Below are 22,110 nucleotides of genomic sequence, written 5' to 3' on the forward strand. Positions count from 1 at the left end.
GAAGATATTAAAACCCCTTCTAGAATCTTGGAGTGATGGGCATTGGAAAGAATATATTTGATAGGAACACTTGTATTTTTGTAACATACACTTTCTATCAACCAATCTTTTCCAAACTTTGAAGAATAATATTTTTCTCCAAATCCTTTTATTATTATGCCAACTTTATGTTACATGTGAATGCTTGATTCGAACCGAAATCGGCCCACAATTTTGAATATGACGGCTGGGAGCTCTTGGTTTTTTTTGTGCTCTGACGTATCGGTCCCCTTAATCTTTCATACAATCTATATGATGCAGACAAACCCTCCTTTCGGGAAGACATATATGACTCGTTCACAAGAGGGTGTCTCTGCAACATCTTTAGCCTGGAAAATAAGAAGGTTGACATTCTTACAGAATAAGTAAGAGGTCTAAGAGTGTCCCTTCAGCTTTAGCCTAGCAGGTAAAAAGTTGACATTCTTATGGAATGAGTAAGGGTATGAGAGTGTTCTTGCAGCTCTAGCCTCGTTGGTAGAAAGTTGACATTTTGATGGATGAGTGAAAGTCTCATAATGTCCTTACAGCTTTAGCCTAACAAATAAGAAGGTTGACATTATTACAAGAATAAGTTYCCCGCGATTTTAGTCTAACAGATTAAAAAGGTTGACATTCTTATAGAATGAGTGAGAAGTCCCTACCTGGCATTGCCAAGGGGGGTAGGCGACTTATTTTTCCATGATAGTTGTGAGTGGCTGCAAATGATGAGGTCATATACCCTTTTTGCAGCGTTTCCTCTATAGTTTTGAAGTTAGATGTCTTTTTAACATATTTTAAGCGTTACGCACCAAGTTGAAAGGTCTTRTGTTCTTCGAAAAAGAAATGATTTTTTACTTTACGTATTTTATTATGATCTAAGAATCATGTATTAAAATCGTAAAGATACACGCAACTTGTTGAACCGCATAATTATTGTGTTCTCTTATTCATTTCCTGTGATCAAGACTGTGTTCTAATGGCATCAAGAAACACAAAAGATTCTATKCCACTAGCATTTCTTTAAAAAGATTATGTCAACCTTCTTATGGTTTCCATGTTCCACGATTTCTGGAGCAGCAACACCATCAATATCATCATGATATATGAAACCTCTTTAAAAGAATCCTTATACAGAGATGGGAGGTTCCTACATATATACTTGTTTAACAGTTTCAAGAYTATGTTTCTTTTTTGCCCTATCACAAACTAAGGGTCGTCAATTCAACTGACAAATAAAGGATAGGCATTGACTCCTATTGGAGTCTCCTGAGGACCACAGGGTATTTTCCTGGCTGGTTTTTTAGAAACATATCCCCGGCTATGTCTAGACTAATCCCAAAAAATTGTGAAAATTGTGAAAATTGTGACTGTAAGACATCAGCTCTGACAAACTCAGTAGTCACAATTGTTGTGGACATCTAGAATTGAACCAGGGCAGATGAGATATTCCACCATATCCCCCCTGGCTGCTATTAGTCATGGTGCGTGCAAGCTAGTCTGGACATCAACGGATACCAAAAAAGGTACATGTTACCCTCTAGAACAGACCCACCACACAGGTTCCACAACAGGGGAAGAAAATCGTGGTGCCCTAGAGACAGGTGGATGAATACCCTGGTTTAGACCGAAGACCTCACTTATGACAAACTAATGGTGAGACGTGGCCGGTAATAACATCAGAAATTCTAAAGGTGCTTTGCTAGACATTTTCATCGTCTCATAAGATTCTTCGGTATTTTTCCGAGCAAGTTGATGGTGCATTCTTGGATTCTCGAGGCCAACCTTCATTTTTGTATGAGGGAATAGCATTTCTAACTGTTGTAATTGCTATGAATGTATTGACCGATAACTATTTCTCAATGGGCAGGTTCAAACGAGAGACATTAATACTTAAGAAACTGGAAACCAATAGAAGTAGTTGACAAGAATGCACGAAAATAACGATCATTGCTATGCTCGTATGATTCCAACAGCTTATACCAGTTTGTATTTTCATGTATGCAACTTTATAAAAAGGGGAATATGCATATCAGAAAAGATCAAAGCAAGTCTATTGAAGAAGCTAGCGTACCAGTAATTCCATGTTCTTGGGCGATCTTCTTTTCTAGGAGCTTTATGAAAAAGGGAATCTGTAAAAAATATAAACCATTAGAAAATCAGAGGCGGGCCTAGTAATTTTTCAACAGGTGGCACTATTTGACTATAACAACAAAGCTATGGATATTTTTAACAAAATCATCATTAGTCTGTTAGTTAGTTCCTTGTTTCTACTTTTTAGTATGCGAGGTCCTGTGTTCGAGTCTTTTATCGCAAAAAAATATCAGAAACATAATAAACTTGAAACTAAAAGCTAAAAACTAAAAAAATGATACAAATGAGATTTGAACCCACCTGGAACAGGAAAAAAGACTGTGCAAACCAACTCTACCAAGAGATTCTTGTGTTATTATTGTAGTTTCAAGGAATATATGGTTACACCCAACAAAATAATACAATCGCACCTTTCACGACCCATTTTTTTTTACACTATGATGGAGGAATGAAGCATTGGCCAGTGCCACTGTATGCACCATAGTGGGTCTGCCCCTGCTAAGAAAATCAATTAATTAGAGTGAATGAAAATGAAAGACTAGAGCATTCAATGCCTTTCTTTACTTAAAAGTGGAGCATATATCTTCTGACCTTTTTCTGGAAATGGAAGTTTTAGAATGTCAGAAGTTGAGTATATCAACTACATCTCAACCTGCACTTTTTTCTTTCTTATTTTCTAGAGTTCTTTTTGGTAATGAATGTTGATAATATTCTTATTGATTCTGCTTTCRGACTTCAGCATCACCAACTTTTATCAAGAAGAAGTGAAATGAGACTTCAGAGTTCAACATCTCTTTAAGAAACGAACAACACCTTAATAATTTATATAATCACATTCATCTGAACGATATCCACGTGTTTTCATCAAACACATGTTAAACAGATTAAATTAAGCTACATTCATAATCTAAAAACTAATGATAATCATAATAGCCTAAAAGACAATCTTCCTTACCCCCACTAGAAGCTTAATTAAGCTAATGAAAAGCTATGAGAGTACTAATAATACAGAACACAGTCTAGTTGAATAGATTACTATTGATCACGGTCTTGAGCCAACCTTATTCCTTCAGATGATTCGTACCCATTAAGCCAGAGTGGCGGTTTGTTTAAGACAGGGACTGATACGGCTTCAGCAGTGGAATGAGAGAGCCGCTTAGGTGGAGGGACATGACCTCATTGGTGGACCCCACAAGCTTGCCCCCTATGAAGACAGCTGGCACGGGGGGCGAGTTGCACCCTTGCTTCGGAAGAGCCTTCTCCATCTCCCTACCCTCGGGATCTTGGTCTATCTCATAAACTACGGGGTTCACCCTAAGTTCTTGGAACAGAATGGTGACAGCATAGCACAAGCAACAGGTACTCTTGGTGAATATGACAACTCCATTCTCGGATGTCAATGATTGTATCTTCTCCATCACAAAGGGTAGGGAAATTTGGGCTTCAAAAACCTCTCGGATCAAATCTAGATCAGAATGTGATCCGATGGTTGGGAGTTTTTCTTGAAGAGGGAGATGGGATTTGCTTGAAATTTGAGGTTTCCTGCTACTTCTATTTATATAAAACAGGCAAAGTTGGACTCCTTTTCTCCAAACAAGAAAATTCAAAAGATGATGTGCTTTACTTAGATGCTTGAAAACTACTAGAGGTATCTTTGAAAGATGGATACTCTTTTCGTGCACAAACGGGAACAAGTTGAACACATATATTCTTCCCGCATTTGCATAAATTCAGTCCTAAAGAAATCATAACCATCTGATTAATGATTCAAATCATGATTAAGTGACTTAATTAAGGTATTTTTTCAACGTGGGCAAGCTCAAGACCGTGGGTTAGAGTCCTCCATATTCTACGGGACTGAGTACTTAGTAGTACACCAAAAAGCTGAAAGTTCAAAAGGGCTGGTCAATATTGTTTCAAACAGATTCCTTCAATCAATTTATATATATTCTCAGGGTAAAAAGATTGGGAATGAGATTGCTTTCGGTGGGCTATGATTCTTTATATTGCGCCACCAACTTGTTTACGGTCTTTCAAAGATGCGAATCTTGTGAGCATAGAGTTTGTTCACATAGTTYCATACTCAGTGAGTCTAATGAAGTGCTAAGAACACACATTGAAAACAATCTTTCATTAGTTTTACTTTCCTAATTAAATTATTAACAKGAATTGCACATATCCATCTCAGGGAGGAACAGCTAGAAGCAAAGAAGTTGATATAGCAATATATGCATACAACATCAGTAATGTTGTTTATGGATGCATATATATAGACTAAGGTTCAGGGGAAAACCGTAAAAAATGAAAAACTGAGGAACACCCTAGTAACCTTTCATTTGTACGATATGCACATGTGTATACAAGTAAWTTTTCMGGTATGCATGCACATGCACACGWGCATAGAATCCTGGAAACTTCTTCAATTACTGTATGCACATGCGCATACCATACAGAYGAATGGTTATTAKGGTGTTCCTCAGTTTTTCATTTTTTTGCGGTTTTCYCCTTAACCTCCTTCTTCMCCCCTCTCTCTATATATACACACCATACACCATCTGCATCCATGATAGTGACCATCTAGACATCAAGAAATCCAAGCCATCAAGATCTAATAGAGAACATTTTTCTGGTTATGCTGTACAGCAACAAGTGTCCTGCATACAAGGTTCAAGAAGTTGATGAATTTCCAGTCAGCACTTAGGTTAAGAAATTTTGGGATTACCCTTTTTGCCCCTCCTTTTGGAAGGATTTTTTGTTGATRATGGCTTAGTTGTTTGTAGTAACATGTTAAGTCAAGCAGTTAGGCAACCTCTGCAAAAGTTTTCGTGTGCTATTTAAAATTTAACACTCTACAAGCCTAAGCATATTGCAATGATCAACAGGGACAAAAATGAGTCTATTCTCTCTCTCACACAGACACATATACACACAGATGTGGGCACACAAAAAGTATCTACCTATATATCAATCTTCAATATATAGATGCTAACAACTTTTAAAAGCAATTTCTCATATGTGCATCTTCCATCAACCTCGTAGAAAAGGTCCACAACGAACGATTAACAATAAATGTAAATCCTCAGTTTTATGTAAAATATAGAGAKATTATACAGCTGTGGCTAAACTCCAAATGCCCACAAAAAAACGAATTGACGACGTTCACAATACCAACTCAACAAGTACACGTTCTTTTTAACCATAAGGTCTAGAAACATCACTTCCATTAGTTGTGGTGGTGGAAGGGCAGAATTGTTCACTTGTCATGTCGGACAAGAGGGATAAATTCTCTGTAAMAAATGTCTGATCATCGTTTTTTAGTTCTTTATTCTGCTTGTGCTGTACAGTGGAATATTCTWAAAATTGTAGCCCCTATAACTCTTCTTTACACACGTGAATGGTGTGGTCATTCTATGATATTGAAGATTAATAACAGAAAGAACAAAACAACTATGAYGTTTTCATTTCCGCAAATCCAATTTTACGAAGTGGAACTGTTTTATATCAGTTCACAAAAGCTCRAACAAAGAAGATCAGCTCTTAGTAAGGTCATTCCAATCCTACCATGATGTTATAGCCACTATTCTTATCATGTYATAAATTAACATGATACATATGGTGTCCTATTTTCAGGATGTTTCTAGAGAGAACCATATAGCTCTTGCTCCCATGAGCATTGTTTCAAGATCCGTCAACATGAAAGACGAAGTGATGTCTTCAGCCAATCCTATATGTATGTATGTGTGTGTATATATATATATATATATATACACACATACCACCTGTGGAAACTGTTGGAGTGGCAGAGTTACAGCCTACTCATTTTAAGGCATACTCCAGAGACAGACCTAGAAATTTTTTCAAGTGGTGGCATCATTCGACTATAAGAAACAAATATAGGGATATTTTTTACAAAACCATCATTGGTCAGTTGGTTATTTCATTGTTTTTCACATGTGAGGTCCTGTGTTCAAGTCATTTACTGCAATTTTTTTTCAGAAACATAATAAATCTGAAATTAAAATCTAAAAACTAAGAAAATGATACTAATGRGATTTGAACTCGGGTCTGGGCTGGAAGAAGAGCCTTGGAAACCAACTCTACGAAAGGAAACTTGTGTCCTCGTTGTAGTTCCAAAATATATATGGTGGCACACAAGAAATTGATACGTGACACTTTTTACAACCCTATATTTTCTTACACCAACGGAGGAACGAAGAAGTGGCCTGTGCCACTACACGCACCACCTGGGGCTGTCCCTGGCATACTCCACTAAAGTTCATAGAGTAGTGCCTTGATACTAAGCACATGAAACATGAACTCTTGGTGAAGTTGACTGCACCTTTCTAGATGCCAAATCTGTTACCCTATTTCATTGGAAAACATCTAAAATACTGATAGATACTAGTTCATAACATATAGAGATATCAGTTACAATTTTGCTACAAGGCCTAGCCAGTCAATATGGGAAAAATATGATTGCAAGACTAGTAAGCTAATCATGGTTGACGAGTTTCATCACTTCTTAWATAGAGAATACCAGGTTCACCAATTGCATTGTTTAGGTGGTAAAGAGAAATAATTAAAAATATAGGCAATATAATTGTTCCTGGTTATGGGCTAAAAAATGGCTCTTTTGTGCTAAAAACAAGTTCCACATGGTATTTCTTCCCACCCATGATGAAATCTGCTTGTCAAGACCATATGAATGAACAATGACACGATGACAGAAAATGAGAAAAATGACGAAGGATCRTGTGAGAATAGGAGTTAAGGTGAAAAGTATAAGAAGGGATTCGAACCCTTGATCACTTTTAATTCCAAAACAACCCATGAATTGCCTTTTAGAAGGGAATTGATCTAGTGCATCTCATTCCTTTTGATCTAGTGGTTCTGTTCAATTAGGCTTGATCCAAGGGTGGAGATCCCTTCTTATCCTTCTCACCATAACTTTCAATCTCACTGCAACCCAACCCTAGAAAAATGGACTAATTGCTTCTTGTTCCTTGCATCAAAATGTAATCGTTTTAGGTTTTGGGTGGTCAGTAGGAAGGAGGGAAAAAACTCTCTAATTTAGTACAGAAGTAATTTGTTAAGACACAATCTTTCCAATAAGCAACAAATAAATCGCATAGGAGGTATTTGTATCAAGAGAACGAACTTATCCATACCTCTGCAGCCTAATTTCGACCCATGAGATCTTCTGTTCTTCATTCTCATTGCATATTTGATTGGATGTTTTTGTTGYTGATGCGTAAAAGATAAGAATTTATCCTATTCCTTTCCACTTTCTGCCACTGTCCCTTGTAAAGTTAACATAAACCATAAAAAATAAGTTTACAAGGTAATCAAGCTAAAAGAACTTCTACCAATAAATCATCTTGATCAGTCAACTTGCTGAAATATTTAATAACAATTTCATGGTATACTAATCTTCCAGCCATCACTTCTGGTAGRAGAGTATATTTAATTTGATCACTGATTCTTGTTAGAGTTAATTCCGGGAAATTTGGAGTTTATGGCTTAATATGAGCCTGTTAGCAAAGAAAAACAGCTACCATTAACATTGGAATATTTATTTCTGCAGTCACTATCCAGTAGAATCTCTTGTATATAAAAGTTATATTCATTATTCTGGATGATAATTACTGTTAAAGAATCACAGTAAAGTACTGAAGCTTTTTGTCACTTCATAAAGATATGTATGGGTATGGGCAACCATGATGGGCCAATGATTCTTCTGGATAACTCATGATCCAGTTAAACACGTATTCTCAAGTACTCGAGACTTCCGTCCTTTATCCATCTTTAGCTGACCTTTTTTTAATCTTCTGGATAACTCATGATTCAGTTAATGTAGATTGAATGTGTAATATTGCTACTCATACCATAAATGTTTTCATGTTCATGAATTTGARGTACACTAATAAGAACAAAATAATTCAAAACGATAGTAACCCAGGAGGAAAACTTGAAGACTAGAAAATACAAGGGAGATACTGATTGGTACTAATTGTAGGTATGCATGTATACATGTATATATAAGAGAAAGACATAGAGAACATAATCAGTATTTAATGTGGTATGATGTCTACACCAAAAGAAATGAACTTACGGTAGCTAATGTGAATATAAACTAATAAAGAACCAACTCTAAAGAAAGAAATTAAATGTTGAAGCACTCATTTACTGGCGATTTGGTGGGATTTGCCAATCTGTATGAGTTAAGATATATATATATATATATATATATAGAGAGAGAGAGAGAGAGGTTCAATGGAAAACCCGCAGAAAAATGAAAAACTGATGAACACCCTGGTAACTATTCATCTGGACGGTATGCACATATGCATACAAGTAACTGAAGTTGTTTCTTGGTTTTATGCACGTGTGCATGTTATGCAAATGTGCATACTGGACAAATTGCTTAGAACTAACTTGTATGTACACGTGCATACCGTCCARATGAACTATTACCAGCGTGTTCCTCACTTTTTCACTTTTTTGCAGTTTTCCCCTCAACCTAACCCTCTCTATATACACACTATATAATGAGAGAGAGASAGACAGAAACATGCATATAAATACCAAATTTCAGATAAATCCAAGCCATTGGTATATGATGAAACAAAATAAATTGGATGATATCTGTTATAGACACATTGCAAGAATTTAAYAAGTGCTTTCATTTTTTACCTAGCTACCAAGTGACTAGTACTACCACCAGTCTAAAGGGTTTGCTATATGGTCAGCTGCCTAATAAGTTCTAAGATACAACTTCAGAAATTAATTTACGTCTACCTTAACATGTATCCCATGGTAATTCTTGATGCAGTGTAGTTATCATATTGAATTTTTGCTACAGAATTACACCCCGCCAAAAAGAGTAATTAAGCCCTCTTGATCACAAAAAATGAYGCAATTAATTATTTAACTTCAGGAAAAATAGGATGATGGTCAGGTGARCAGAAAGTAAGATCTTCCTCTAAAGTTTAGGTCCCTTATTAAGACGTTTGGTTTGCTAATCCGTTAATAAAGATTCCCTTTTGATAGCAGTTGACACCTAAAATAAAATAAAACAAAATTTTAGTTAACCTTACATAATCTTTTCCTGAATTGACACAWTAGACCAAAACATGATGTGTGATGTTCAGATAGTAATGAGATAACAAGACAAAGTAAATGGAGTTACAGATTAATTGAACCTTAACCAAGCACCAGARGTCGTTCACTTGCAATGAAAATCCACACCACATTCTATGATGACGATGTCAACATGCAGGACGGAAAGAAATAGCTTAAGCTAGCTGGTTGGTAATTTAAGGGCTTGTTTGTTAGAAGCTTAATGAGCTTAAAGGGACTCACAGATTCTTTGGTCAGCTATACATGACTGTTTGGTAGTGGCTTAATGATATAGAAAGTGGCTTATTCAGTAAGCTTTTAGGGGGRGCTTTATGCAGAAAGCCAAGTTTTTCTAGACCTRCCCCTCCCAATTAAAAAACAAGCTCCTTCCATCTATGAAAAACCCTCCCAAACAAAATCCTTCTCAATCTATACAGACAGATTAATCCACACAGACAGCCTTATACATACARAACTTAAAGAAAAACCGACCAAACATCCCCTAAGTCTCATAAGTTTAAGTGTTTAACACAATACATATGTTCCAAGTGGAAGGACATGTTGGGGGAAAATGTACCTGAGGCAATAGATATATAGAAAAAAAAGGTGTATAACATTGGCTTCTTTTATATGGTTAAGCACAACACATTGTGTTTTATTCCTCAAATCAGAAATTATATTCCTAGGAAACCATTCCATCTAGTGCCCAAACATAAAACTAATGTAAAACCAAGTGCAAAATGATTCAGCAATATTCAGTTTATTTCGGCAAAAGAGATGCAGATTTTACAGAAATAACAGAAGAATAAGAAGCCAAAACAATTTGCAGTTACTAGATCATCTCGAGAAAGACCAAAGCAGTCTCTCCCATAGAAATAAATTTGCTTCATATAGCAAGTGATCAGATTCTCAACCGTTGTATTTGTCACTTCACTTCAAAACAATCATTTTACTCGTGAAACGCAAAAAGWGAAAGAAAAAACAAAACACCACCACCTAAATTTGCAATTTCATGCGCTTTCGACCACCAAACCTGTCAAGATGTTGCAAAAAACATTGTATAAGCAAGAAATTGCAAACTTTAGTGTCTTTTTGCATTTTCACAAGTAYRTTAGTTTTGGAACCAAAGACAAGTACGTTAGTTTTGGARCCAAAGACAAGTACATTAGTTTTGGAACCAAAGACAAGTACAATGATTGGAAACCTAATTCACTCTTCATATAACATAGTGCAYAGTAGTCAAACAGAGTTAACAATTATATATCTTTCATAAATGTGCCTTCTGATTTCTGAAGGTATATTGAAAAACAAATGCACCCAAATAAATTGAAGAGAAGGCATATCAATGTAAGTTTAGGCTCTCCAATAGGCACATGATGTGGTAGTCAAGCAATCGACATAAATGGCCCTTCACTTTGTTTTGGGCCAGTTATGCAATCTTCCCCTAGCCACATGGCAGACCATTATACTTCCTTTCTTAAAGCTGCAGTAAGATCACGGCATCTAATACTTAGACTCATACATACTAAAGTGTACAACACAATTTTTTCTTTACCACCAAAGACAAAGAAGACATGGGCAGAAAAAGAAGGGTGGGGGTGAACTTCCACTACATTCTATGAATTGGTGACCAAGAACATCCAAATCACAAAAACACGATAAAGATGTTTGTGTGTATGTATGCACATATCTATACACAAACATATCTACATATGTAATTATAGGGCTGGGTTCCCACGAGAAATGTCATTTTTCGTGAGAAGTGTGGGAAATGTAACCTTYACATACATATGTGTCAAGGTACCCTTATATTGTGTGAAGGTGAGTGAAARTGACCACCTTCACRCTGGTGAAGGTATGCATTCWGGTCCCGTCCACACAATTTAAGAGTACCTTCACCACTCCTCCCAAAAAACTATTTTTCACGTGATCCCAAGTCTATAATTATATATAGGGGACGCTTCATCTACAAACCATCTAATTCTAAGAAACCATAATCAATGCTTTTATTAGAAAACAGTAGAGATATTTATGGACAATTATCATGATTCATTAATTATGATTGAAATATGTATGGAARCTGATAAAGTTCATTCATTTTGATCATGGCTTTAGATTAGGAAACAATATGGAATCAGATATTTATTAGACTAGATGGACAGCTAAGATTGGTTTGTATGGTTTGTTAGAATCGGATGATTTGTAAATCAAATGTAGCCTAYATATATATATATATATAKAGAGAGAGAGAGAGAGAGAGAAAATAATCTAGTACCAGACATATAGAACCATCCCATGTGACCATCGATGGATTAATTTACACAGGGATCTTCAAAAGCTAAAGTTTTCCTATGTAGTACCCTTTTCTGGAATGCTAGTTCTTGGACGGCACAAATCCTATAACCAATATTAAGTTTTTGCTTCCTAACTTTAGAAGAAATAAATCCTGCCCAGGGAAGGGGGGGGTTCACAACTAAGATTGAAGGGCATGTGAAATTAACGAGGTGATCTCAGATTTGTATGATTTCCTTGTGTCTTCTGAGCCAATTGTCAAGATAAAATTTAAAGTAACCAAATTTGATGCCAAAACAAAGAGTCACTTGATGTGAAATAATATTCTGTGCACATTGTGTATATACTAATCAGGTGATCGACATAGATGACAATTCTTATTGGTGAGTGAAATAATAAAGTAAAGAATGTGTAGGCGCTTGCTGATATTCMGTAATTCTTATCATGCATTTGATATTTCCATGCATGATTTCCCTAGCATAGGCTTTTGTTCAAATGCATGCTTTTATCGTCATTCCGATGGCTATTCCAACCTATGTTTCCTATTTTTCTGTTGGGGTGGGGAGTAGAGATGGCTGCCAATTGGATAAACATCTTCCTTACCTAAGCAGATGCTCCAAGAATTCAATACCAGAAAGTTTGATGCTGTATGGTTGACAAATATGCATATGTTCACGCATGACATGTAATTACCAAACTACCCACCCACAARCAGTAGCACAGGAGAATTTTTTGGAGGATGCAACAAGGTTAAGAATGTCATTCAGATATGTACTTTCCTGTCATGCATATCAACCTACAGATAAGCAACCTGTTATATTAAATATAGTAATTCCCTATCATTTGTTGACTCTGATGAATGATGATCACTGAAATTCTTTCAAAGAAAAAGAATCTGATCTCCTTTCAGCGTCAAATAAGCACCACCACCCAACAATTTCAAGTCCAATCACTATATATAGCTGTGGCAAGAGCTTAAGTTACCCACAACAAAAAAATTCCATCACACCGAACTTTTTACAYATAGCCTCTATCTATCTCACTCAWAACAATATCTTCCACTAAATCAAGCATTTTTTAGAAAACATAACTGCTACAATTTCCAGAGATGGCTATGGTTACAGCATTGGTGAGCGAAAGGCCTGTGGTTATATTCAGTAAAAGCTCTTGCTGCATGTGCTACACCATTAAGACACTGATCAGCAGTTTTGGGGCAAATCCAACAGTTTATGAGCTGGATGAGCACCCAGAAGGGAAGCAAATAGAGAAGGAACTCAGAGGATTAGGGTGCAAGCCAAGTATACCAGTTGTGTTCATAGGTGAAGGGCTGATCGGTGGTGCCAACGAAATAATGAGCCTTCATCTGAAGGGTCAGCTGGTACCGTTGCTCCTCAAGGCTAATGCTATATGGGTCTAGTATTTGGTTACAATATTATAGAGGATGGAACTAAGTTTAACACAACTACGTATAGCAGTTTGATGCATTTTAGTCATAAGAGCAGGCACGACAATAGTTGCTTCAGCCTTCTTTTATGCTGTGCAAGTCCAACGATAACTTATGTGCTAACTTCTGAATGTAATTTCACTGGTTATTGAGAAACAATGAGAGATACTACCTTTTCCAAGAGTTACTTTTGTTCCTTGTCTTAGATTTAATGTAAAAGTGCGCTAATATGCTATTTAACTTCTACCGTGTTGTAGTACCAATCTAAATGCTTGGTCCACTATAAAGCTTTACTATATTCTGGTTGCTTATCAAAGTTATGAGGATAAYTGCAACCAGAAACAAATGAAATACAAGGGATAATGTAAGATTTCAAAATTTTCCTTCCCTCCATTGGAGGAACTTATACTTTCAAGCCTCTCTTGGTCGTTGATCATTGATGTTGTTACTTTGATAAACTATATGATACAAGATTACACAGATAACTTCAAAGTATACCTATTACATCATCATAATAGTTTGCATTAGCCCGGAGTTCCAACCGCAATTTATATATATAGATAGATAGATATATTGGAAGGGTGTCGCAGGCTATGCCTAGGCTAATCCTGGGAAATTGTGACTATAAGACATCCCTGAGAAACTCAGTGGCCCCAATTGTTGTGGACGCCTGTAATTGAACCCAGGGTGATGAGATATTCCACCACATCCCCGTGGRCCTCTACCACAACCCTTGTGGTTAATCGCAATTTATATTAACGAATGGTTATATTACAATTTGTGCTTGGGTTCCTTAATTGATCATGTACTGGAGATAATCTCTACCAATAATATAAGAATACCATAATTCACCGGTTAAGTCTGTARGAACTCTGTATTTTAACTTGTGTATAGTAATGAGTCACTACCATAAAGCAAGATAACATAGGGATAAAAATCGATGCGATTTTATTAAATGCATAAACACAACAGCATACAATCAAGATGCTGATTTAACACCATGATAAGGAATGGAGATATTTCCATGGATTTCCATGCTTTATTACTGATCTTGGTTCTTGATCCAAGATGAACTAAGATCGTTAAGTGAAAAGAGCAAGTAGAGGTTTTTAATGAAGAAAAACCCCTAAAAATATAATGAACCTGTTTTACGTAACTATGCTATGCATGCTAAATTTGATCTTTGAAGCCGCTTTTTCTTAGAAAACTTCCATTTTATCTCACCCAAACCCATATAAAGCATAAAATCTGAAATATAAAACTTTGCATCAATTATCCTTTGTCTTTTCTTTTCTCCAAATGGGGAATAGCAAGCCTACCAATCTGCAAAATCAAAAAAGATCTGTGATGCCAGGACTCGACTGTCTTATGCGTATCCACACATAGAAACCCCACTYTTTTAATTAGAAAACAGAAATGAAAATTGAAATTATATCTACAGTTCTATGCCAAAGCCATGATCATAAGGTTAAAAAAGTTAAACAATATTGAACAAGCTAACGTGCGAACTAAAACGAGGGAAAATTGAATGCAAGCTGAAAATTTTGAAAATGGAAAAAAATAATTCAATAGATCATTTAACGTTCTTAGCTTTTGGTTTTAGTTCTTTTGCTATGTGAAAGAAAAAGTATTGATATTTAGGTTTACTGATAGGCATTTAGATAAGTTAGTGAACCTATAGAAGTGGCCCTTAGTTTCTTCTTTAGCCAGTTATACAAATTGATTCCTCAAGTTCATATAGCATGCCATCTTTTTGGCTTTTGAGTTGCATGTATGTGGCCATATCTAGACCAGAAAATAAAATATTTTAGATACCCTATTGTACGGTTTCATATGTTCCATCGCTATCATCAGATAAGAAAGATGAGGGGATATATCCATGAAGTTCATGTATCTGGAGCAAGATAGACCTCGAATTCTTTAGAAGAATCTAACTTCTAAAAAGGAATACAATATGTCTTCATCCCTAGCTTAGTTGGAGGCCCTACAMCAGTAACTCCTACCTATACTCGGTTGGAGCCACTGTCCTTGCAAGAACAAAAGCAAAACTCAAAGCCTTTGACTTGACATGTTACCAGTGCATGGCCCAGCATGAAACTTCCCATGAGTAACAGCTTTTAAACATATCCATGTGGGGTTTTTTCTACTTCTATAGACACCATCTGAAAGTTTTCTATTTTATATGCTCTATCATSTTTCGATACACAGCTTGCATCTCAAAATATTTACTTTCCTAGACATTCATTTTTATTGAATGAAGCTGGAGATAAATTTWTCTTGCTTACCTTTTTATCAGGCTTGAAACCTATCAAGTAATCTATTATTTGACTATGACAAGTCCAAAATAACTCGACTTACAGATGCTTACACAGCTAAACCCAAGTTTGTATCTCGTTCACATGGGTATGACATAACAGATAACTTGCTTTAGAGATGCATGTTTAAGACAAGCGATAGGTGCCACCAGCTCATAGCTACTTAACAAAAGATTTAATAAATCTAACGGTTGAGGGAAGTCAACAGAACCATGGTAGAAATATGTCCTCTTTAAAGTAGTTTCATAAGCTTCGGTTTGTTTAATAAACAGTGAGCCTCATGGTGCTTTAAGTGGTTTCTTGGATGAGAGTTAGTGGATGCGACATTCACTAACCATGTGATTCCAAGAACCAAGGATTAATTCCTTAAGGATAATCTGATAGCACACGTGGTTAAATTCTAGAAGGGGAAAAAGAGAGATTTAGTATCCTCTTCCCTCCGTGTACGGACTCTATGTGCTTTAAAATCTTAAAYAAGCATCGAATAATTTCAAATTTCCCACTTCCCTTTGTCACTAAACTTTCTATCTTGGGTAACATAGATATATTMTCCCTTCTCCGATTATTAGCGTTGTTTTCAAAATGCACCAATTACAAGTGCAGCCTACAAAGTGCGCCACGTCATTAGTTTTATGWGTGATCCAGTCAGTATCAGATAAGGTATCTTTCAAGAATAACATTCCACTCGTTTCATATTTTCCTATCCAATTTCAATCTARTACTCTCAAGCCTTTATATTAGTCCAAATGGGAGTTCCCATTTCCTCAAAGCAGGATCTTCGTTCCCATAACAAGCTTATTTCACTATATAACACTCTCTAGTATCTCCCCTTTCTGACAATAGCCTTCKTCCTTTTCTTTCATCCTTATATATCTTATTAGAAGTTTGAGAAATAAACTAATGGCCTTGGTTACCAACTTAGGTGCTGAAAAGCCAGTGGTGATACTCAGCAAAATCTCTTGCAGCATGTGCAATACTGTYAAGACTCTGATAAGCAGTTTCAGGGCGAATCCTACAGTATACGAGATAGATGAACACCCAAATGGGAGAYAAATGGATTTAGGTTGTAGGCCAAGTCTACCAGCTGTGTTCATAGGTAATGAACTGTTGGTGGCCCTAATAAAATCTTGAGCCTCTAACTTAAGGGCAAGCTGGTGGACTTGCTTAAAAAGGCTAATGCCATATGGGTTTAAGATGAAAAAAACACAGTCAATGTTTCTTTTATGCAACAAAACTATTATAGTTGAGTAATATGAGCCTTTTGGAATATGTAATATCATGAGAACTCTTATCACATTCTCCTGTAGTTACATGTATAATATCAAACAAATAACTACTATAAAACATCGAACTAATGGCTGGCCTCATTCCRTTGTCAAGGATTGTAAGAATATCCAACTCATGACCTTTAAAAATGTTTCATTTACTCTTGTATGCAAATTAAAGATGCACAGATAATTGCAGAAAATTACTGCTAACGTTGTAGGAAATATAGTACAGAAAAGATAAACATGTTGCATTAAACCAGACCATTCACAAAGCAGGTAASACATATTTCTACCAGAATTGACTTTCTAAAACTTGGTCAATATTAACTATCTTCCAAAGAAAGTGACTCTAAGCACCTAAAAGTTGAAGGACACAATAATATGAAGTTACTTGTGTATTAAGAACCACAAATATGACGGAAACTGGGGATGAAAATAAACTGCATTTACCATGTTCGGTTTAGAAAACAGTTTTTCAAATAACAATTTCAAGGAATATATTCATCCTCAATATCTGCTTCTATAGTTTTTATGTGCATTTGATCATCATGTGTGTAAATAACAGTTTTCCTGTTCCACCAAAGGTGCACTTCAGGCATCATACACAGAAGATACTGTCTTTAACAGATATATGTTTTAACTTTTAACAGATATGAATAAGGCTTCTATTCGACAAAGTAATGTGAACATGAGTAATTTATAGCTTGGCAATCTATGTTAAAAAATAACGTGAGACCACAACAACAATAATACAATTTAAGAAGACAAAGAACACTAAAATAATATGCACCCTTTGGATCCAAGTCAAGCTGGAATAGCGAAAAAGGTAGGTAAAGCTCTTGACATTAGAGGAAGTCAACAGAAGTTTGCAAAGCACTCCAGATTTATGTCACATTAATCTAGTTCCATAGTGATGCATATATAGCATTCTGAGTTCTCTATTTTTTGGACCAATCTACCTAGAAGTTTATGCTACATAACCACTTTGGAGATTTCTTAAATAGAAMTAAACTTCTGGCATCCTCCTGCATGAAATGCTGGCTTTGTAAATCCGATCGTGTTTAAAAAAATTCTCTACATTGTGGGATCTGGTTTAACGTAGGCAGCATATAGACCTGATTTCACAGGCATAGTTTGTAATCTGTGTAAAAAGAGCTTAAATTCCCTCCAAAGGTCAGCCTTAATCACTAACTTAATCTAAATGCTTCTAGTCCAGGCCAAATAGATAACCGGCCATCTGATGCCTAAACAGCAAGAACTAATATATCTGTATATATTCCTTGAAATCCTCAAATAAGCATCAAACGCATGCCAAAGATTTCCATCTATCTACCWCAATATATTAGCTTTCTGCTTATTAAGCTAAAAGCTAGGAATATTAATATGGGGAACAAAAAGCTAAATGAGTGAATAAATTTAGCTTCTTTCTCCACTTCTATGATGCCTGTGAAAAGGTATCATMACTAGTGAAAATATTGAGACATCATTATGAATATTTAACATATCAAGATTTTTGTACGGGAAAAGAAAATTAACTTTATTACGGAGTCTTCTCAACTAGGCACACGTTGAGGAGAAAAAAGACACCAAAACAAGACATTCAGAAAAAATTGTTTCATGTGGCTGGTTGGGAGCTCATAACTCCAAACCACACCAAGTTATTGTGCATGTGTTAATACTGCCTTTATTCACAGTATAAACAGTTTGGTGAGAATATTATATTTTCACTAAGGGGMTGTTTGGTTGGTTTTCCATTAAGTCCTGTATGGATAAAGCTCTCYGTGTGRRTTATTCTGCCTGTATAGAGTGGGAAGATTTTTATTTGGGAGGGTTTTTTCATAGATGGAAGGACCATGTGTTTTAATTGGGAGGGGCAGGTTTGCAAAAACTTGGCTTTCTGCATAAAGCTCCCCCTAGATCTTACTGAATAAGCCACTTGCTATATTATTAAGCCACTACCAAACAATCATGTATAGCTGACCGAATAAGCCGTGGGTCTCATTAAGCTCATTAAGCAGCTAACGAACAGGCCCTAAWTAAGATATGTGTGAGTCCTAAGGCCAGAAACATGAACAGAGTTCAGGAAATAAGTTATATATGAGAAATCTGCAAAGCCTCCATCCATGATTGAGATGCTTAAAACTTTTATCTTATTCTCGCTCGAGTACCAAAACATATTCTTTCRAATTTTCGCATATTTGTAAAAATTAATGCACCAATTACACATGCACCCGACTAGGTGGCCCATGACAACGACTGTATTCATAATCTCGAAACAGTCGGTATCTTTTGTAAGAATAATCCCTCTTTCATATCTTCCACCAAAATCAATGAAGCACCCTCAAGCCTCTATATATAGTCTGAATTTAAGTTACAAGTTTCATTAAGCAGGGCTGAAGTTCACATAGCAAGTACTTTCGTGTGTATATATATATATATATAGCTCAATCATATCCGCCAATCCCTTCTGAAAACCTCTTATTTCAATCGTTTTCATAATTCTTATTATCTCAGTCATATTCTTTRGAGAATGGCCATGGTTACAAGGTTGGGTGCTGAAAAGCCAGTGGTAATTTTTAGCAAAAGTTCTTGCTGCATGTCCCACTCAATTAAGACTCTGATTTACAGCTTTGGTGCTAATCCCACAGTTTACGAGCTAGATGAACATCCTAACGGGCAGCAATTGGAGAGAGAGTTGAARGCACTAGGACGTAAGCCAAGTGTACCAGCCATATTTATAGGGCAAGAGCTGATTGGTGGTCCAAATGAGATCATGACACTCCATCTCAAGGGTAAACTAGTCAAGCTGCTCAAGAAGGCCAATGCCATATGGGTTTAACTTTTATAATAATAACGAATAGAATGACGTAACAGTGTCTTGTTTTTAGGTAAAAGAACTGTTATGCTTCAGTAGTTTCTGTTAGCCTTMTGGCAAACGTTTACAATTTATATACTATGTGGTGTCAATCATGATATGTGATCCTATTTTACAAGATTGGTATTAATTGTGCATATCTTCAGTTAAAAGAACACTCTGAGATGATCTACATCATAATAACAGGTTCAAGCCATGGACCAGCAGATTGTCAAGTAGAATTGGGGACCAATTACCATCCTCATCCAACCTTTTCCACAATTGAAGCTTTTTCTAAGGGTGATCCATTTTCATCCAATGCAGTCTGCTGGTGTACAAATTTGCACATTCTTTCGGATAAAATACAGGAAAAGCATACTCTTACTAGTACATATAATTGATATTATCCAATACCCATTGTCAATCTTACCACAAACAATGAGCAAATTTCAAAAAGCTGCCATATAAATCCATGAACCATTGTGACATCTACTCTACTCAACTAACAGCAGGTAGACATATATGCACCTCAGACAAGGATAAAGAATATAGAATATGATCCTAAGTGAGTAAAAAACAAAACACCAACATAGATAAAGATGCCCATCTCACTAGAATGTAAAATAAGTCATAAATACTATTTTAAGACACAAAATACTTTGTGTCAGCTGTAATTTGCGTCTAGATGAATCAAGTGACATGTTTTTAAGGTGCAATAGACTCTGCCATTATAGTCTAAAAAATATTCCAACCCAAAAACTTATTTCCCACATATTATAAAAGACAATATGTTGTGGTAAAAGAAAGTGAAGATGGAAACAAGCTATAAAGAGTTGCAGAAAGATGCCACTTGAAAGATCAGCTGAGTAATGTCTTGGGAYGCTAGTATTAAACCATGCCTAGTAATACTAGTCTGCAGCTGTCAACATTTCTCAATCTTTCTATCATATTTTGGTAGTCGTTTGTTTGTTAATCCACTTGCAAATATATAAGAAAACTACTGTGATTTTTTCCAGCAAAAGTTCATCAGTTTGATTCGTCTGACATGTGATCTCAATCAAACACCAATATACTTGTTTGAACTTTGAAAAGTAATTAACTCTTTATTACTAGTCCCAGTTGTAGAAAAAGCAACAAGTTCCATCTCAAAAACATTTGGTAACAACCCAATGTYATGCATAATGTCACGTTGTTGTTTTTTGCATATGTGGGATAGCTAGCATCAACACCAGTTAACTTTTTATAGAAACATGMGCTACTGAGTACTGACTGCATAAAATGACATCAAAATTTACATTCATGGCACATTGACTATGACATTTCAAGCTTATGATACTCTTTTTCAACATTTTTATTGGTTTCCTCTGTAGTCTCGGTTGCATGAGCTTTTAAACACGTCCTTTTACCTAAATTTGAGGACACTAACCAAACAAGCACTACAGTGCACATCTCGTTGCTGAGTCTTAGGGGATGTTTGGTTGGTTTTCCATGAAATCCTATGTAGTTAAAGTTGTATGCGTGGATTAGTCTGTCTGTATAGATTGCAAAAGTTTTTGTTTGGGAATGTTTTTTCATAGATGGAAGGAASGTGTTTTTTAATTGGAAGGACAGGTGTGGAAAAAACTTGGTTTTCTGCATAMAGCTYCCYCTAGAAGCTTTACTTATAAGCCAATTTCTRTATCATTAAGCCACTACCAAACAATCATTTATARTTGACCGAATAAGTTGTGAGTCCYATTAAGCTAATTAAGCTGCTAACAAACAGGCTCTTAGCCATATCCTTGTCAAAAACATTCAAACAATTTTGCAATTTAATATATAATGGTTAACAGCAACAGCAAGCATTCCATCAAAGCTTAAGTTTACAAATGATTGACAACATCAAGAAAGTTAGAGCTGAAAAGAGGACAAAAGGAACATAAGACTATAAAACAGATGATGTGTTSTGTGATAATAATATATGTAGCAACATGAGAGAAAAAGGGTGAGTTATTGCACTAATTTCAAGTCCATGAATCCATTGGATCCACCCAGAAAGCCTTCACAGAAAAACTTGTTTTCTGAACACACCACTAAAATAAAAATAGAAAAAGAGAAGGACTGACAAAGGTATGATGTCCCACCATTAAACACCATGAATAAACGAATAAAGACATAAGATTCATCAATGCTAACAAAAGTAATCTACAAATGACAATGAATGATGGGGTGTATAGAATTTTTCTGGGCATCAGAATAATTTGTGAAATGAGTATCAAGTAATATGTCTTAGAGATCAAATTATTGTATTCCTTTACCAATTAGAGGTCTCTCATTCTCAAAGTAGCAATGAGCAGAAAACTGATGCTCTATGATTCGCAGTGGTCCAGATTGAAGTAGCTTGACCACGGTCCCCATCTCCACAACTCCACTTCGAGCTTCCTATTAAAATATAGRTGGTGGACAAAGTTGTAATACACAATAACACGGTTCCAAATTCAGAAGTTTCACTCGTTTTGGTTCCGAACACTGCGAAGAACTAAACATAGGCGGTTTTCCTTTTCCTTTTCCTTTTCCTTTTAAAAAAGAGTAAATTACATTTTTTTTATCCTTGTGGTTTGCTACAACTTACTATTTTTCTCCTTATACTTTTGAAATTATAATTTTTCATCCCTATATTTTATAATTTATTGTTATTTGTGGGTTTTTTTATTTACAATCTATTGTTAT

At 35.8% G+C, this 22,110-nt stretch overlaps 3 protein-coding genes and 1 long non-coding RNA gene across 6 annotated transcripts; 2 read left to right on the forward strand and 2 right to left on the reverse strand.

The window, feature by feature from the left end:
- Positions 1-24: 24 nt before the first annotated feature.
- LOC112512111 lies at positions 25-21,825 on the reverse strand. Of its 3 annotated transcripts, none has more exons than XR_003069210.1 (5): positions 21,699-21,825; positions 7,278-7,403; positions 2,410-2,604; positions 2,090-2,147; positions 25-368 (listed from the first exon to the last, which is right to left on the reverse strand). It is a non-coding gene; the product is annotated as an uncharacterized LOC112512111 (long non-coding RNA). The 3 variants fall into 3 exon arrangements; XR_003069208.1 differs by having other exon boundaries at positions 25-573; XR_003069209.1 differs by having other exon boundaries at positions 25-573; positions 7,278-7,409.
- On the reverse strand, positions 2,936-3,630 carry LOC112512109 (glutaredoxin-C13-like). The gene has a single exon (XM_025117923.1). It carries the CDS (start codon positions 3,525-3,527, stop codon positions 3,219-3,221), a length of 309 nt encoding a protein of 102 aa, XP_024973691.1. The 5' UTR covers positions 3,528-3,630; the 3' UTR covers positions 2,936-3,218.
- On the forward strand, positions 12,502-13,225 carry LOC112512107 (monothiol glutaredoxin-S2-like). Its single transcript, XM_025117922.1, has one exon. The coding sequence runs from the start codon at positions 12,629-12,631 to the stop codon at positions 12,935-12,937; it is 309 nt and encodes a 102-aa protein (XP_024973690.1). The 5' UTR covers positions 12,502-12,628; the 3' UTR covers positions 12,938-13,225.
- Positions 18,984-19,517, forward strand: LOC112512110 (monothiol glutaredoxin-S2-like). The gene has a single exon (XM_025117924.1). It carries the CDS (start codon positions 19,078-19,080, stop codon positions 19,384-19,386), a length of 309 nt encoding a protein of 102 aa, XP_024973692.1. The 5' UTR covers positions 18,984-19,077; the 3' UTR covers positions 19,387-19,517.
- Positions 21,826-22,110: the final 285 nt, after the last annotated feature.

Source organism: Cynara cardunculus (assembly GCF_001531365.2).
Source record: "Cynara cardunculus var. scolymus isolate 2C chromosome LG 5, CcrdV1, whole genome shotgun sequence".
Taxonomy (NCBI): Eukaryota; Viridiplantae; Streptophyta; class Magnoliopsida; order Asterales; family Asteraceae; genus Cynara; species Cynara cardunculus.